This window comes from Schistocerca nitens, chromosome 4 (assembly GCF_023898315.1).
Source record: "Schistocerca nitens isolate TAMUIC-IGC-003100 chromosome 4, iqSchNite1.1, whole genome shotgun sequence".
NCBI lineage: Eukaryota > Metazoa > Arthropoda > Insecta > Orthoptera > Acrididae > Schistocerca > Schistocerca nitens.
This window is the reverse complement of record NC_064617.1, coordinates 701461275-701480327: the sequence shown is the minus strand read 5'-3', so window position 1 is coordinate 701480327 and position 19053 is coordinate 701461275. Positions and strand designations below refer to the sequence as shown.

General features: G+C 40.6%; 1 protein-coding gene across 2 annotated transcripts in view; it reads left to right on the top strand.

Moving 5' to 3' along the window:
* The window catches only part of LOC126252070 (protein fuzzy), a 163902-nt gene that overhangs the window by 53121 nt on the left and 91728 nt on the right, over positions 1 to 19053 (top strand). For both annotated transcript variants that reach the window (XR_007545826.1, XM_049952917.1), the window contains exon 4: positions 1064 to 1168. Coding sequence is in view for 1 of the 2 variants with exons in the window: in XM_049952917.1 (XP_049808874.1) it covers positions 1064 to 1168 (105 nt within the window). In the remaining variant the exon portion in view is untranslated. The remainder of the gene's footprint in view (positions 1 to 1063; positions 1169 to 19053) is intronic.

Below are 19053 nucleotides of genomic sequence, written 5' to 3'. Positions count from 1 at the left end.
TGTGTGTGTATCAAAGTGTGTTATAAAAATGTTATATTTAAAATGGTACAGAAAATTTTGATAGGTATTTGACCAAAAATGTATACAGTGTATGAAGGGCTTCTCCTAGAATTTAAAGAATTTATCCTTGCACTGGATGTTAAGAACTGCTTCCATTTCTGTATGTATCATTTGGAGACTATTATGACCCTTTTTTAAGTTACTGTGTATGGAAAAAGAAAATAGGGAGGAGATTTCTTTTTATTGTTGTTATTTTTTTAAAGCTCCTGTGAATGGAACAAAAAAGTTGGGAAGAGATGGGAGAAGATAATTCTGATACTGAAGAAATGTCACTGGATGCAGTAACTGTAAAAACTGATTTCTGGTAAATGTTAGCCAGTTACTCAAAATTTATCCATATTGCTCAGTTCCATCATATGTTTGAAGTTAATGCTTTTACAAAAAGTAAACCTTTTTTGTGGCTAGTGTTTGAATTGTTCTTGTGTGGAAAATTTGCATTATACAGAGGTAACTGATGAAAAAATTTTGTTTTCCTCCTCTGTGCAATCCATGTAATGAGCTGTCAGCATTTTTAGTGGGAACAGCGATTTAGATCCTAAGGTAAAATTCTGCTTGTCATCTAGTGAGAAATGTATTGAGCAGAACTGTGGGAAGTTACTGACCGTTGGATTCCCACTGCCTTGCTGTCAAGATTTTTTTGTTCTCACAGTTGCCAACTTTCTAAAGTTGATGAAGTAATGTTATGGTTTTTTGACAACGAAAACCAGTGAGATCCTTCATGTCATCCAGTACTGTAATTTTGCAGAAGCAAAAGAACTGCTGAGTTTCTTTAAAAGTTTTACAGTACCAGATGATAAATACACAGCATTTTGTAGCTCCATCACAGTGAAATTGTAGGATAATTGTTGTAAATATCCACCTCATGTGGTCCATATTTCTTTGTCATGGTTGCAGCTTGTATCAATAATGAGTCACACTTTTTATTATATTCTGAACTTTTAGGTTATTTTTTCTAATTTTTTGTAATTTTTTTTAAAGGTATGTATTTCTTATATGGCTTCAGGTATGCTACCCCATTCTGGACAAATTACTGAATGGATTGGAGGGTGGGACTGATTTATTAGGCCTCCATGAGGTTATTCTTTGTCCAGAGAATCAACTACTCCAGGTAAACTTAAGTGGTTGTTACCATTAATCAGTAATTAACTATTAAAGGTTAATATTTACAAATCGGAAGCTGATGTTCATACATGCTTGTCTATTTGGGCAAATTTGATTTTACTTAGATAGCGAATTAAACAATTAAAGTAACTAATTTCACTTTTTGAACCAGTAAAAATGTTAACTGTTATTTAGTTAACATATATGTATAAAATTTTAAAATTTCTTAGAGTTATTTAAATTATGAGCAGAGAGCTGACATTGTACTAGATCAGTAACAATATTATGAAAAGGATAGTAGCTACTCGCCATATAGTGGAGATGCTGAGTTGCAGGTAGGCACTACAAAAAGACTGTCAGAAAGTGAGCTTTCGATCAACAAGGCCTTCGTTGGAAATGCACACACACACACACACACACACACACACACACACAACCAGAGTCTCGGGCTGCTGAGGCCAGACTGTGAGCAGCAACACATGATGAGAGAAGCAAACAGGTGATGGGGTTAAGGAGGAGGCTGGAGCAGGGAGGGGGAGGGATAATGGGGTAGGGGTGGGGGATGACAAGATGCTGCTTGTGGGAGCACACAGGGATGAGGTGGAGACAGTGTGGGGCAGCTAGGTACAGTTGGAAGGTTATACAGGAGGGCAGGAGATAGCAGAAAACGAGAGAAGTAAAAATACTGTGGGTGCATTGGTGGAATAGAGAGCTATTTAGTGCTGGAATGGGAACAGGGAAGGGGCTAGATGGGTAAGGACAATGATTAACAAAGGTTGTGACCAGGAGGGTGACTGGAATGTAGGATATATTGCAGGGACAGTTTCCACCTGCAAATTCGGAAAAGGTGGTGTTGGTGGGAAAGAGCAAGATGGCACAGGCTGTGAAGCAGTCATTGAAATGAAGAACGTCATGTTGGACGGCATGCTCACCAACATGGTGGTCCAGCTGTTCCTTGGCCACAGTTTGTAGGTGGCCATTCACGGACAAACAGCTTACTGGTTGTTATGCCCACATAGAAAGCAGCACAGTGGTTGCAGCTTAGCTTGTAGATCACATGACTTGTTTTACCAGTAGCTCTGCTTTTGATGGGATAGGTGATGCTTATGTCCAAACTGGATTAGGTGATTGTGGGAGGATGTATGAGACAGGTCTTGCATCAGTGACTATTACAGGGATATGAGCCATGAGACAGAGGACTGGGATCAAGGTTGTGTGGGGATGAACTAGGATATTGTGCACATTCGGTGGGCAGTTAAATACCACTGTGGGAGGGGTGGGAAGGATAGTGTGTTGGACATATCTCATATCAGGGTATGATGAGAGACAGTCAAAACCCAGGCGGAGAATGTGAGTCAGTTGCTCCAGTCCTGGGTAGTACTGAGTCACGAGGGGAATGCTCCCCTGTAGCCGGATGGTGGGATTTTTGAAGATGGTGGACCCTCAGGTGTAGCTAGACTGTACAAAAGGGACTTCTTGATATGGAATGGATGGCAGTTGTCGATGTGGAGGTATTGCTGGTGGTTGGTAGGTTTGATATGGACAGAGATACTGATGTAGCCATCTTTGAGGTGGAGGTCATCATTGAGAAAAGTGGCTTGTTGGGTTGACTAAGACCAGCTGAAGTGACTGTGTGAGAAGTTGTTGAAGTTGTGGATGAATGTGGGTAGGGTGTCCTCACCTTCTTTCCAGATAGCAAAGATGTCATTAGTGAATCTGAATCAGATGAGAGGTTTAGGATTCTGGGTATTTAGGGAGGATTCCCCTAGATGGTCCATGAATAGGTTGGCAGAGGATAGTGCCATGCAGGTGCCCGTAGCCATACCACAGATTTGTTTGTATGTAGTGGCTTCAAAGAAGAAGTAATTGTGGGTGAGGATTTAGTTGGTCATGGTGACTAGTAAGAAGGTTGTAGGTTTTGAATCTGTCGGGCTTTGGGAAAGATAGTGTTCAATAGCGGTAAGGCCATGGGCATTGGGGATATTAGTGAAAAGGGAGGTGGCATCAGTAGTGACGAGCAGGGCACCATGTAGTAATGGAATAGGAACTGGGGAGAATCAGTGGAGGAAATGGTTGGTAACTTTTATATAGGAGGGTAGTTCATGGGTAGTAGGCTGAAGGTGTTCATCTATGAGAGTGGAGATTCTCTCAGTGGGGTTACAGTAACAGGCCACAGTGAGGTGTCCTGGGAGTTTGGGTTTATGGACTTTAGGAAGCATGTAGAAGGTAGGAGTGCAGGAAGTGATAGGGGCGAGGAGAGAGGGAGACTGGGGAGGGTTATTGGGATGGGCCTAAGGATTTGAAGAGAGACTGGAGATTCTGCTGGATTTCTCGAATGCGGTCACCATGGCAGGATGTGCAGGTGGATGAATCTGACAGCTGATAGAGTCTTCCGCCAGGTAATCCTTGTAGTTTAAAACAACAGTGTGGAACCTTTGTCAGCTGGTAGGATACGAGGTGATTGGAAAGTTTTAAGAATGAATCCACTGCTGCTTACTGGTTTGGCGGGAGGTACACGGAGGGTGAGGAGTGAGTCATTGCCTTGTCCTTGAATGCCTTCTGACAGGAAACTGTGTTTTCTTTGTTCAGATCGTTGTGGTAGCTGGTTGAGTGCGGGTCTCTTAGGGCTTATTGCCAGATTCTGCCTGCATGAAAATGGACGTGAAAACAGACCAATGAGTTTGTATGAAATTTTGTTTTAAAACTGGGAAATCAACTTCTGAGACTTACAAACTATTAAAAACAGATTTTTTGAGATAATTGTATGAGCCAGTCAAATGTTTTTGTCTGGTTCATCAGATTTAAAAACGGCCGCTTATCACTTGTACATTAACTACGGTCTGGCCATCCTTCCACCTCAAAAACTAATGAAAACGTTGTGAAAGTTCACGACTTAGTGCACTCTGATCGAAGACTTACAATTAGGGAGGTGGCTGATGAACTTAATTTGAGTTTCTATGCAATTCAGTCAGTTTTAACTGAGAACTGAACATGCATCGAGTGTCTGCAAAATTCATTCCAAAAGTGTTTTCAAGTGATCAGAGACAATACTGACTTGAAGTGTGCCAAGAACTGATTAATCCAACTAAAAATGACCCAGATTTGTTAAATATGGTAATTCCAGGTGGAAAATTGTGGTACATGATCCTGAAACCAAAGTGCAGTCTTTGCAGTGGAAGACTCCACGATCACCATGACTGAAAAAAGCACAGCAGAGTCGGTCTAAGGTGAAGACCATCTTGGTGTTTTTTTTTTTTTTCGATTCTACTGGTATTGTGCATCATGAATTAACCCCTGGAGGACAGACAATTAACCAGGAATACTACAAATGTGTCCTTGAGCATTTGTGCAAAAAGGTGCGGAAGAAAAGTGCTGGGTTGTGGAAAGACAGGGGTTGGGTGCTACACCATGACAATGCTCCGGCTCATTGTGCCTTCTCCCTCGTTGAATTTTTGACCAAATAACAAAATTCCTGTGCTTCGACAATCACCATATTCCCCTGATTTGGCCCCTGCGGACTTCTACCTGTTTCCTAAACTGAAATTTTCACTGAAAGGAAAGTGATTTGACTTCGATTGAAGACATCCAGGCAAATACGGAGAGTGTGCTTAACACACTTCAGGAAAAAAAAATTCCATGTATGTTTCCAAAAGTGGAAACATGATTGGAGTTGGTGTGTTCTGTCAGAAGGGGATTATTTTGAAGGAGATGCGTCACAGTAGCATGTAAGTACCACCATTGCACAATTACCAGCCCATTCTTAAAACTTTCCAGTCGCACCTCATATAAGGTCGGCATCAGTTTTTAGGTGGTGGATTGCTGTTCTTTCTGCAGATGTAAGGTTAGTTTGCATGTTGAGGGATTTGGGGAATGATGGTGAGCAAGGTTCGAGGTTAAGCAATTCTGGAAGGTTAACAGGAGGTGATATGCAGGAAGTGGGGATGGATCAGGGTTGGATGGAGGTATGAACTGAGTCAGGAAGGGTTTAACATTGGCCTTTGGTTGAGTCTGATTGATAGGGTGGGTGGCTAAAAAGTGTTTCCACTGTAGGGACTGGGAGAAGCAATGAAGGTCTTTAACAAGTGCTTCGTATCTACATTTGGCGGTGGGACAAAAGGTGAGGCCTTTGGAAAGGATTGATACTTCTGCAGGGCTAAGGCTTTTGGAGGAAAGGTTCATGTCATGTTTTGGTTCTGGATTCTGTATGGTAGTGGGAGGGTTTTTGAGGATGGGGTAAATGTAGAAGGCTTGCGAGACAGGGTTTGTCAGCTGTGAGAAGGTGTGAGGGAGGTTTGGAGGTTATTGTTGAGGTGGTGGAGGATAGTAGGCAGGAGTAGGAAGTAAACAGGGTGGAGAGTTTTTTGAGGTGGTGTTGTGTATGTTGCTCTAATTCCTGGAGGGACAGAGTTTAAGTGTTTATTTATTTATTTATTTAAATGTCAAGTTCCGTAGGACCAAATTGAGGAGCAAATCTCCAAGGTCATGGAACGTGTCAGTACATGAACTTACAACATAAAAAGTAATAACAGATAAAAATAAATGTTCATGAACCTGAAAGAAAATCAGTCCATAAGTTTAATCAAACGCTATCAGCAATGCAATGAGAATCATCTTAATTTTTCAAGGAACTCCTCGACAGAATAGAAGGAGTGACCCGTGAGGAAACTCTTCAGTTTTGGTTTGAAAGCACGTGGATTACTGCTAAGATTTTTTAATTCGAGTGGGAGCTTATTGAAAATGGATGCAGCAGTATACTGCACACCTTTTTGCACAAGAGTTAAGGAAGTCCGATCCAAATGGAGGTTTGATTTCTGCCGAGTATTAACCAAGTGAAAGCTGCTTATTGTTGGAAATAAACTAATATTGGTAACAAGAAACAACAATAAGGAATATACATATTGAGAGGCCAATGTCAAAATACCCAGACTCTTGAAAAGAGGTCGACAAGAGGTTCATGAACTCACACCACTTATTGCCCGAACCGCTCGTTTCTGAGCCAAAAATATCCTTCTAGAATGGGAAGAGTTACCCCAAAACATAACACCATACGACATAAGTGAATGAAAATAAGCAAAGTAGACTAATTTACATGTCGAAATATCACTCACTTTCAATACCGTTCGAATAGTGAAAATGGCAGTATTAAGTCTTTGAACAAGATCCTGAACGTGGGCTTTCCATGGCAGCTTACTATCTATATGAACACCTAGGAATTTGAACTGTTCAGTTTCACTAATCATATGCCCGTTCTGTGAGTTTAAAACGTTAGGTTTTGTTGAATTGTGTGTTAGGAACTGTAAAAACTGAGTCTTACTGTGATTTAACGTTAGTTTATTTTCTACAAGCCATGAACTGAGGTCATGTACTGCTCTACTTGAAACCGAGTCGATGTTGCACACAACATCCTTTACTACCAAGCTAGTGTCATGAGCAAACAGAAATATTTTAGAGTTACCCATAATACTAGAGGGCATATCATTTATATAAATAAGGAACAGGAGCGGCCCCAACACTGATCCCTGAGGCACCCCCCACTTGACAGTACCCCACTCAGATCCCACATCACAGCCATTATCAACATTGTGAATAATGACCTTTTGCTGCCTATTGCTAAAGTAAGAGGTGAACCAATTGTGAGCTACTCCCCTTATTCTGTAATGGTCCATGTTCGGGAGCAATATTGTGTGATATGGGATCCAGGAATTTGCTATTGCATAGCAGAAAATTTTTGCAGATCGAGAGGAGGTGTTGCCAAGGAGGTCTGGACCTGATTGATATGGTTTTACAGGACTATGTTGGTGAGGGTTAAGGACTGGTGGAATCTAAACAGATGGAGGTTATTGTGGAAGGAAGAGTGGCAGCCAGAGATGTGTAATTTGATGGTAAACCAATTTGGGGGGGATTCTATGAGCCAAGCAACAATGCAAGAACAATATTTGGGACTCGGTTCTGACTACGATGAGCAAACTTTTGTGTACTGACACAGATGGAAGGAGCAAGGATTGATGGTGGCAGGTAAAAATGGGTAAAAATACCATAATTACTTTGCCAACATTGTACAAAAACAAATCTCCTGTGCGTTATCTCTCCAGTCACCCACCACCTCCCAAAATCCCACCATTTGGCCACAGAGGAGCATTCCCCTTATGACACACCCAAACCTTCAGATGTCAAACACTCAGATTGGTACCAAATGTTGTTCGTCGATAGAGTATCAACCAAAACACCAATTTAGTTTGTGTTATGTGCTATCGCCCAGTAGAATGTGCACAAATGGTAATTAAAAGTAACACCAGAACTGCAGAGCACCGGAAAACCGTATCTGTCGGTAATTGTTTCATCAGTCCCATGGGTGAATTGGTAGAGTGTGCGGTTGTCGTGCCAAAGATCGCTTTCAAACTCCACTGGTGACAACTTTTTGTACCTGTTTATGCAAGAAACTGTTATATGGGAGAACATTTTCCTGACATGTAAAAGGACTTTTTGGAGTTTGTAGCAGTGTTCTATTGGCAGTCTGCTTTTGCTTCGTTAGTTGAACATTGTGTACTTGTTATTGATCTTATTATTTTGTTTATTATTATTACTATTAGTTTTATTATTATTATTATTATTATTACTTTGGTACATGTGATGCAGTTGTTCCTTTATTTTTCTCTTCTGATTTTATATCCTTTGACACTACAAGTGTACTCTACAGGTCTGGTACTTTCAAAGAAGTGAAACTTAAGCTGACTGCCTAGAGAAATTTGCTTTAAACTCCAAACAGCCCTTTTACACGTCATAAACAAGGTGTCACATATAACGCTATCATGCATAACGCAATAAAGAAGAAGAAGAAGAAGAAGAAGAAGAAGAAGAAGAAGTCGTCGTCACTGGAGTTTGAACACAGGACCCTTTGTACGAAGGTCCAGTGCTCAATCAACTTCCCATGGAAGCTATATAAATTTGTTACACACAGTTATGCTTTTCCTGTGATCCGTAAATCTGGTGGTGCTTTTAATAAATGTTTACACTGTTTCTCCAGGATGACAGCACATAGTATGAACTAAATCAGAGTTTTGGTTAAAACTCTATGACAAACAGAGTTTAGTTCTGATCTGAGTGTCTGACATCTGGAGGTCTTGGTGTCAGTACCACCCAGGACTAAAGCAACTGATTCACATTCTCTGCCAGAGTTTCAACTACCTCTTGTCATGCCCTGAAATGAGGAATGTCCTACCTACTATCCTTCCCACCCCACCCACAGTGGTATTCCACTTCCAACTGAACCTACACAGTATCTTTGTCCATCCACACACAATCCCTGCTCCCAACCCCTTGCCTCATGGCTCATATCCCTGTAATAGACCTAGATGCAAGACCTGACCCACACATCCTCCCACAACCACCTACTCCAGTCCTGTTACAAGCACCACCTATCCCATCATAGGCAGAGTGAAACATTCATGTAATCTACAAGCTAAGCTACAACCACTGTGCTGCATTCTACGTGGGCATGACAAGCAGTAAGATGTCTGTGCACATGAAGGGCCACTGACAAACTGTGGCCAAGAAACAGCTGGACGACCATGTTGGTGAGCATGCCATCCAACACGACGTTCTTCATTTCAATGACTGCTTCACAGCCTGTGCCATCTTGCTCTTTCCCACCAACACCACCTTTTCCAAATTTGCAGGTGGAATCTGTCCCTGCAATATATCCTACATTCCAGTCACCCTCCTGGCCACAACCTTTGTTAATCATTGTCCTTACCCATCTAGCCCCTTCCCTGTTCCCATTCCAGCACTAAATAGCTCTCTATTCCCCCAGTGCACCCACAGTATTTTTACTTTTCTCATTTTCTGCTATCCCCCGCCCTCTGTCTAACCTACCGACTGCACCTAGCTGCCCTACCCTCTCTCCACCTCATCCCTGTATGCTCCCACAAGCAGAACCTTGTCATCCCCCACCCCTACCCCGTTATCCCTCCCCCTCCCTGCTCCAGCCTCCTCCTTAACCCCATCACCCATTTGCTTCTCCCATCATGTGCTGCTGATCACAGTCTGGCTTCAGCAGCCCGAGACTCTGGTTGTGTGTGTGTGTGTGTGTGTGTGTGTGTGTGTGTGTATTTACAACGAAGGGTTGTGCCTATCTGCAACTCAGCATCTCCACTATATGGTGAGTAGCAAGTATCTTTTTCGTAATATTGTTACATTCCATACTGGATTTTCCATTGTTTGCTTAAGGAAAGGAAATTAACTGATTGCAAAATCCAAGAAGTTGAATGTATAACAAAAGAAAAATTTTAATGACTTGAAGTATAGTAGCAAATGTATTCAGTGCTAGTTGTTGGTAAACACTGTATTTGTACTATACAGATAGAATCATAATAGAACCTACATTGCAGGCAAATAGGAGACATTAAAAGAAACAGAAAAATCTGTTTGAATATGGGTCCCATTTTGTTAATGAATTACCATTTTTTTTCTGTCTGTAAGTGACCAAGAACTAGGTTAGCATCTTCTGTGCTCAAATTTAGATTTGTAACAAATGTGGCTCAGTGGCTGAATGAGAGGCAGACTACAAATCTAAATACCTGAAGTCCAATCCCAGTTTGATTTTATGTTTTTTCCTTTCACATGTCATTCCTTTCACCTCTGGCAATGATTCGTGCATGTGAGAAAAAGCCAAATTGTACCATGATTTGGATTCTACATTAAACTGTAGGTCCTCCTTCAGCTGGACTAAGTCAGTTGAAGCCGAGAGTATACCATATCAGTTTGGTCTATGCTTAGTAATGCTGTACAATGTTCAAAGCAACCTTTGTAATGAGGCAATGTTGACTTTAAACATGTTTTTTTTTTCCATGTTATACATTCAAATATCCCAACCTCGGCTGCACAACAGCTCTGCTTCATGCCCCAGTACATTTTTTCAAATATTGTTGTATTTTCTTATTTTGTATTGCTTTAAACTCTCATCATTTTTGTAGGTTATTTTAATAACCCTTGGAGAAAAACATCTATCAGATTACAACACTATTATTAAAAGAACACTTGCTACTCACAATATAGTGGAGATGCTGAGTCAGAATAGGCACAATAAAAAGACTGTCACAAAATGAGCTTTCGGCCAATAAGGTCTTTGTTGAAAATAGACAAAACACACACACACACACACACCTACACGTACGTACAAACATACACATAACAACAGTCTCTGGCAGCTCAAGCCAGACTCAGCAACTCTGCTATATGTTGAGCAGCAACTATCCTTTTCATAATATTGTTACACTCCATCCTGGATTTTCCATTGTTTGATCTGCCAGATTGTCTTTCGTTGTTGTTTTGAATACAACCCGAACTCTACAGTCTTTGTGAAAAAACAGCAAGGCATAGTGAAAGAAAGCATAAGAATAAATGGAGCATGAGTAGGATATTGGTTTGTGTATCTTTTAGATCATATAACTCAATTGAAAAACATCAAAGGATAACAGACAACATGTTTAATCATGTGTGGTAGCAAAGAAAGTAGGGATGAAGCTCATGGAAACTTGAGTTTGCTTCTCTGACATGTCATCAGCTGGCACTTGGGCATACATGGCACTTGGAATCACAAAAGGCTTGGACACCCAGAAAACATTCCTACTGATAACATATTGCTGTTGTACTTTTCAATCTGAAGACTGATTTGATGCAGCTCTCCATCCGAGTGCAAGCCTCTTCATCCCCGAATAACTACTGCAGCCAATTCTCATTTGAACCTGCTTACTGTATTCATCATTTGGTCTCTCTCTACAGTTTTTACACCCCCCTCCTCTTGTACTTCTTTCCATTACCAAATTGATGACTCATTGATGACTTGAGACACATCCTATCAGTTATCCCTTCTTTTAGTGTGATTACATCTTAAATTCCTTTTTTCCCCAATTTGATTCAGTATGTCTTCAATCAGTAACTTGGTCTATCCACCTAATCTTCATCATTATTTGAGCACCATATTTCAAAACCTTCCGTTTTTATTGTTTTCAGAAGTGCTGATTGTCCATGTTTCACTTTCATAGAAGTCTACACACCAGAGAAATATCTTCAAAAAAGACTTCCTAACACTTAAATTTGTACAATTGGTAAGACTGATAAATTGTAACGAAAGAATGGAAACAATTTTGTTGTGCTTTCATGATTGGTAAACTTGGTTATTCCAAGGATTGCATAAAGAATTTCAACAGTGTGCAGCATACAGTTCATTGTTGACAGCCATCTGAATTGGTCAGTGTGTTGTCTGCATGTCAAAATGGAGGAAACCTAATTTTATGCTGTCATTAAACTTGTTGGTTTGAAGGGTTGGACTGCCACACATATCAAAACAGAATTGTATGAAGTTTATTCAGACTCTGCATCATTGAAAACCATTTACTTTTGGGTTAATGAATTTAAAAGTGATTGGACAAGCACCAAAGACAAAGCATGCTCTGACCATCCCGCTGAAGTCACCACAATGGAAATTATTGACAAAATATAATCTACAGTAATGTAAGAGTGCCAAATAAAAATTTATGAGATTGCTGAGACTGTAGGTGTCTCAACTGAGCGAGCGTGTAATGTCCTGCATGGAGAATTAGCTATGAAGAAGCTGTGTAAGAGCTGGGTGCCACGATAGCTCACAGTTGATCAAAAGCATATCCAGCACATTTCAACTCAATGTCTGGTGATGTTAATCATGATCTGTAAGACTTTTTGTACCAATTTGTAACTGTTGGTGAAACTTGGATCCATCATTATGCACCACAGTCAAAACAGCAGACAGAACAGTGGACAGAGGCAGGTGATCATGCACCAAAGAAGGAAAAGATCATTTTGTCAGGTGGTAAGGTGATGGCCACTGTTTTTTGCGTTTCCAAGGAATAATCCTCATAGATTACCTTGAAAAGGTAAAGCCATATCTGGACCCTATAATGCTTCATTGTTGGATCATTTGAAACTTGAGTTGGGTGAAAAAAGATTGAGATTGGCATGCACTTTCGCCATTGTTATGGCTGATGTGTGGGATTATCTTGGTGAAAGAGCACTTTTTTAGTGTTCTTTCGCCAGGATAATGCACCATCACACACATCAGTGATAACAATGGCGAAAGTGCATGACTTGGGCTTTGAATTGGTTTCTCATCCTCCCTGTTCACCAGAATTAGCACCAAGTGACTTCTTTCTGTTCCCTAACTTTGGATTGCTGGAAAGATATTTTCATCACATGAGGAGGTGGTAGTTGCAGTCAACGAGAATTTTGCAGAGTTCGACAAAACCTGTATTTCTGCATGTATGAAAAAGCTGGAGGATCACTGGCCCAAGAGTATATCCATCAGAGGAGACTATTTTGAGAAGTAATGTGAGTTGTTTATGAAACAAGCATTTTTTCTTGCTTTTTTTTTATTGGGCTTATCATATCATTCCCATATTGGATGTTAATTAATTTTCTTTTTCAGGAGAGATTTTCTTGCTATAACCAGTCTGCATATTCTCCACTTTGACCATCATCAGCTAGTTTGTTGCTCAAATAGCAAAACTCATCATCTACTTTTTGTGTCTCATTTTCTAATCTAATTCCTTCAGTGTCACTTGATTTAAATCAACTAGACTTGACTACTTTTTTTCTACTTCTGTTAACGTTCATCTTAAACCACCTTTTGAAGCCAGTATCCATTCTGTTAAACTGCTCTTTCAAGTCCTTTACTGCCTCAGACAGGATTACAATGTCATTGGGAGACCACAAAGCTTTTTATTTCTTCTCCCTGAAATTTAATTTCCTTCACAAATTTCTCCTTGGTTTCTTTTACTGCTTGCTCAATGTGCAGATTAACATCGGGGATAGGCTACACCCCTATCTCACTCGCTTCTCAGTCACTGCTTCCTTTTTATGTCCTTTAACTGCAGTCTGCTGTCTGTACAAGTGGTACAAGGGTCACTCCGAAAGAAATGCACACTATTTTTTTTAATACATCTTTTATTCTACATGTTTGAAAGTTTTACAGTGTGTAGATACGTCCTTCAGGAACAATATTTTCATTTCTCCACACAATTTCCATCCCTCTCAACTGCCTTACGCCATCTTGGAACTAGCGCCTGTATACCTGCATGGTAAAATTCTGGCCAACCTGTTGGAGCCACTGTTTGGCAGTGTGCACAAGGGAGTCATCATCTTCAAACTTTGTTCCACGAAGAGAGTCTTTCAGTTTCCCAAAGAGATTATAATCACATGGAGCCAGGTCAGGACTGTAAGGCAGGTGTTTCAGTGTTTTCCATCCGAGTTTTGTGATCACTTCCATGGTTTTTTGACTGACATGTGGCCGTGCATTGTCGTGCAGCAGCAAAACATCCTATTTTTGCCGATATGGTCAAACACGACTCAGTCAAGCTTGAAGTTTCTTCAGTGTCGCCACATATGCATCAGAGTTTATGGTGATTCCACTTGGCATGATGTCCACAAGCAAGAGTCCTTTGGAATCGAAAAACACCGTAGCCATAACTTTTCCAGCAGAAGGTGTGGTTTTGAATTTTTTTTTCTTGGGTGAATTTGCATGATGCCACTCCATTGATTGCCTCTTCGTCTCTGGCGAAAAATGATGGAGCCATGTTTCATCACCTGTCACAATTCTTCCAAGAAATTCATTTCCACCATTCTCGTACTGTTCCAAAAGTTCGCTGCATACCGTTTTTCTTGTTTCTTTGTGAACCACTGTCAACATCCTGGGAACCCACCTGGCACAAACCTTTTTTAACGCCAACACTTTCAGTATTCTGCAAACACTTCCTTCCCCTATCCCAGTGTAGTGTGACAATTCGTTCACTCTTATGTGTCTGTCAGCAGTCACCAATTTGTTAACTCTCTGCACATTGTCTGGAGTGTGTGCAGTATGAGGCCTACTGCTGCGAGGACAATCCTCAATATTGCCGTGCCCGCTTTCATCAGGTAACCTGCTTGCCCACCGACTAACTTTACTGTGAACGACAGCAGCATCTCCAAACACCTTTTTCAACCTCTTGTGGATGTTTCCCACTGTCTTGTTTTCACAGCCCAGGCATTCTATGACAGCACGTTGCTTCTGACGAACGTCAAGTGTAGCAGCCATCTTAAAGATGTGCTAGCATGAGTTGCTTAGAAGTAGATACCTTAGGGGTTGCGAAGCAACTCAAATCGCTTGATACGGGCAAGTCTTCAGGTCCAGATTGTATACCAATTAGGTTCCTTTCAGGTTACGCTGATACAATAGCTTCCTACTTAGCAATTATATACAACCGCTCGCTCACCGATAGATCTGTACCTACAGATTGGAAAATTGTGCAGGTAGCACCAGTGTTTAAGAAGGGTAGTAGGAGTAATCCATCGAACTACAGACCAATATCATTGACTTCGGTTTGCAGTAGAGTTTTGGAGCACATACTGTATTCAAACATTATGAATCATCTCGAAGGGAATGATCTATTGATACGTAATCAGCATGGTTTCAGAAAACATCGTTCTTGTGCAACGCAGCTAGCTCTTTATTCGCACGAAGTAATGGCCGCTATCGACAGGGGATCTCAAGTTGATTCCGTATTTCTAGATTCCCGGAAAGCTTTTGACACTGTTCCTCACAAGCGACTTCTAATCAAGCTGCAGGCCTCTGGGGTATCGTCTCAGTTGTGTGACTGGATTCGTGATTTCCTGTCAGGAAGGTCGCGGTTTGTAGTAATAGATGGCAAATCATCGAGTAAAACTGAAGTGGTATCAGGTGTTCCCCAGGGAAGCGTCCTGGGACCTCTGCTGTTCCTGATCTATATAAATGACCTGGGTGACAATCTGAGCAGTTCTCTTAGGTTGTTCGCAGATGATGCTGTAATTTACCGTCTAGTAAGGTCATCCGAAGACCAGTATCAGTTGCAAAGCGATTTAGAAAAGATTGCTGTATGGTGTGGCAGGTGGCAGTTGATGCTAAATAATGAAAAGTGTGAGGTGATCCACATGAGTTCCAAAAGAAATCCATTGGAATTCGATTACTCGTTAAATAGTACAATTCTCAAGGCTGTCAATTCAACTAAGTACCTGGGTGTTAAAATTACGAACAACTTCAGTTGGAAAGACCACATAGATAATATTGTGGGGAAGGCGAGCCAAAGGTTGCGTTTCATTGGCAGGACACTTAGAAGATGCAACAAGTCCACTAAAGAGACAGCTTACACTACACTCGTTCGTCCTCTGTTAGAATATTGCTGCACGGTGTGGGATCCTTACCAGGTGGGATTGACGGAGGACATCGAAAGGGTGCAAAAAAGGGCAGCTCGTTTTGTATTATCACGTAATAAGGGAGAGAGTGTGGCAGATATGATATGCGAATTGGGATGGAAGTCATTAAAGCAAAGACTTTTTCGTCGCGGCGAGATCTATTTATGAAATTTCAGTCACCAACTTTCTCTTCCGAATGCGAAAATATTTTGTTGAGCCCAACCTACATAGGTAGGAATGATCATCAAAATAAAATAAGAGAAATCAGAGCTCGAACAGAAAGGTTTAGGTGTTCGTTTTTCCTGCGCGCTGTTCGGGAGTGGAATGGTAGAGAGATAGTATGATTGTGGCTCGATGAACCCTCTGCCAAGCACTTAAATGTGAATTGCAGAGTAGTCATGTAGATGTAGATGTAGATGTAGATGTAGATGCTGTGACAGCGCCATTCACGGTAACAGGTTGAACTAAGTTTGAAAACAAGTGGGAAGGATGTATCTACACACTGTAAAACTTTCGCACATCCAGAATGAAAACTGTATTTTTACAAAAATAGTGTGCATTTCTTTTGGAGTGACTCTCGTAGATAGCCTTTCACTCCTAGTATGTTGTCTCCACTACCCTCAGAATTCCTGAGAGTGCATTCCAGTCAGCATTGTCAAAAGATTTCTCTAACTTTGCAAGTGCTACGAATGGAGATTTGCCTTTCTTTAGATAAGGCTTAGGATCAGTATTGCTTTGCATGTTCCTAAAGTTCTCCAGAATCCAAACTGGTCTTCCCTGAGGTTGGCTTCTAATAAATAATTCATGTCAGTATTTTACAATCATGTCCGCCTCCGTTGCTGAGCGATTAGCGCTGCTGACTTCCATGCAGAGGACCCGGATTTGATTCCCGGTACAGCCAGAGATATTTCATTGGTGTGAGGACTGGAACAGAGTGCATCAGCATTATGATACCAACTGATGAGCTACATGACTGAGTAGTAGCAGCTCCAGGTTATGAAAAAGGACAATGGCCAGGAGAGTGGTGTACTGATCCCCATCCCCCTACGTACTTCATCAAATGACACCATTGGCAGAGGATGTCTCGGATCTAATTTCTCCAATACTCTGGGTGTTTACCTACATCTTCCCTTGACACTTTCTTGAATAAAGATTTAACTCCTGTGTACTTCAACTTTTTGGGCAAGCATCCCGTCTCAAAAGATGGTTGAATATAGGAGACAGTGGAGAAGCTGAGTGTTATACCTGTTTTGGTTACTTTAATTAGTATCCCAACCCGCCATGTGGTTTTTTATTGATAATATTCTTGAAGCATTTGGTTGGGGTGTAGCCTTGTATGGGATGAAAATGGAACAATAAACACTGCAAACAAGAAGTTATGTTTGAGCCTAGTTGTTGGCAGAAGACCAAATGCACTCATTCTCAAAATCACTTTGGAAAATTTTGAAGGAATGGGAAAATTGGAGGGGGAAACCATTACACTATAGTCGTAGAAGTTACAGATGAAGTGATATTACTCTGTAAATATTATAGAAAGAGTTATTGGAAAATAAAACAAGCCAACTGTGAGAAACACAGTAGCGTTATATGAGAAAAAGTGAAAGATACAGCTCCAAAAGTTTCTGTTTGATAATACTGTAAAGAACTAATCATTGCAATCAATGATGATTCATGCAGCTCTATACCAAGACAGAAAATATTAGTCACTGATAGAAGATGTGGAACAGTCTGGCTGAATTCAAAGTGCTCACAGATGGTAGTAAGACGAAGACTAGTGTTGATCTCATATAAAAAGAAACAAATCTTAGAAAGTTATCAGTTATGTAAATAAATAAATAAATTCAAGGTTGGACAAACTACTCAACGAACATAAGAAGTATTCATGGATTAGATATATACTATGCATCCCTGTCTTGGGTTCAGAATGGTTTTTTTATTGTGGTACAAAAGTGTTTAACATTGCTGACAGATATCAGGGCAGGAAATTGGAAAACCCCATCTCGATCCTTCCTACCAACACCAGCTTTTCTGAACTGCTCAGTTGGGGATCCCTCCTGCAATATACCCTACATTTCCGTAATTCCCCTGGCCTCAGCTTTCGTTAGTCCCTGTACTTCATCCACCTATCCCCTTCCCTGATCCCACACCAGCACTGCACAGCCTTCTGTTCCACCAACACATCCACAGTCTTTTTTTCTCCTTATCTACTTCTCTTCTTTTCCACTCTCCTTCCCCCTCCCCCCCCCCTCCTCCCACCCCCACTCTCCCCTCCACTATCTAACTTCCTGACTGCAGCAAGCTGCCCTACCCTGTCTCCACCATGTCTCTGCATGATCCCACAAGCACCACTTTATCATCACCCATCCTTACTCAGCTATCCCTACCCCTTCCTATCCCAGACTCCTTCTTACCCTCATCACCTAGATTACTTCTCCCATCATGTGCAGCTGCTTGCAGTCTGACCTCAGTGGCCACAGACAGTGGTCGTGTGTGTGTGTGTGTGTGTGTGTGTGTGTGTGTGTGTGTGTGTGTGTGTGTGTGTGTGTATATTTTGTCTACTTTAGATGAAGGTCTTTTGGTGGCAAAAACCCCACATGTTTAGTAGTCTTTTTGTTGTGCCTCTCTGCAACTTAACATCTCCTCTGTATTGTTATTAACGCTAAAGTTAGTACAAAACGGGTTTTGACTTTACCAGTATAAATACATATTGTGTGTAAAATTACATAAATTCTTAAATGGAATCATTAGATGAAAAGACTTATTAGATGAAAACAGCACTTGAATAATTTAAGAAGTAGATAATTTTCTGTTCTTACTCCGTTAAGACTCTGTTTAAAGATAGAATTTATGGTAAATGAAATCAATTAGTTGATTAATGAACATTAGATCCTTTTAATTGTGGTTGTTGATAAAACAATAGGATCTTAAGTAGTATTGTCCTTATAATGAGAGCTCTGGGTTTTCTCAGAGCATTTGAACTCAATGCCAAAATGGATCCTTAAGATAGGTTAGATAGATGATTGCCATGAACTTCTACAGCCCAATTTTGAAATCAGTATCTCTGCAGGACTACTGTTATTATTGATTTTAAGCCTTTATTTGTTGTTGTTGTAATGATGTGTTTCGTAGTTGTGTGTCAGTGGTATTTAACACATTAATAAACAAATAAATGAGAGAGAGAAGTGATGTGTGCATCTGGTTGCTTTACTTCCTGAAAGAACTTATGTGAGACTGTGGTTCAGCCCTGGTTTGGAGGTCATGCTTGAATGCTTCTTGTTGCATTGAATAGTTAGTGGGTATTATGTTTTTAATAACCAGATGATGACCAAAGCCCCTTTTGGAATTATGGAAACACATTATTTCTCATTGTTACAGCCAGCTTAGAAATTTAAAACTGGAAGCAGGCAGAAGGTAAAATAATACCATAATTACGTGATTACTTAATTTACACTGCCAAAGAACTCTAAGCCACTACCTTTGGATACATTATTTCTAATCAATTTTGTTGTTTTTGTGTTGTTGTACTTTTTGTCTTTATCTTGGTCTTCTTTGATGGGTGGATGATTTTTGTGTGTTGCAGACACATTTTTGAGATTTTGTCCACATACAAAGACATAGTTATTTTTGTTTTAATGGAAATGTTCTTAAAGGACTGTA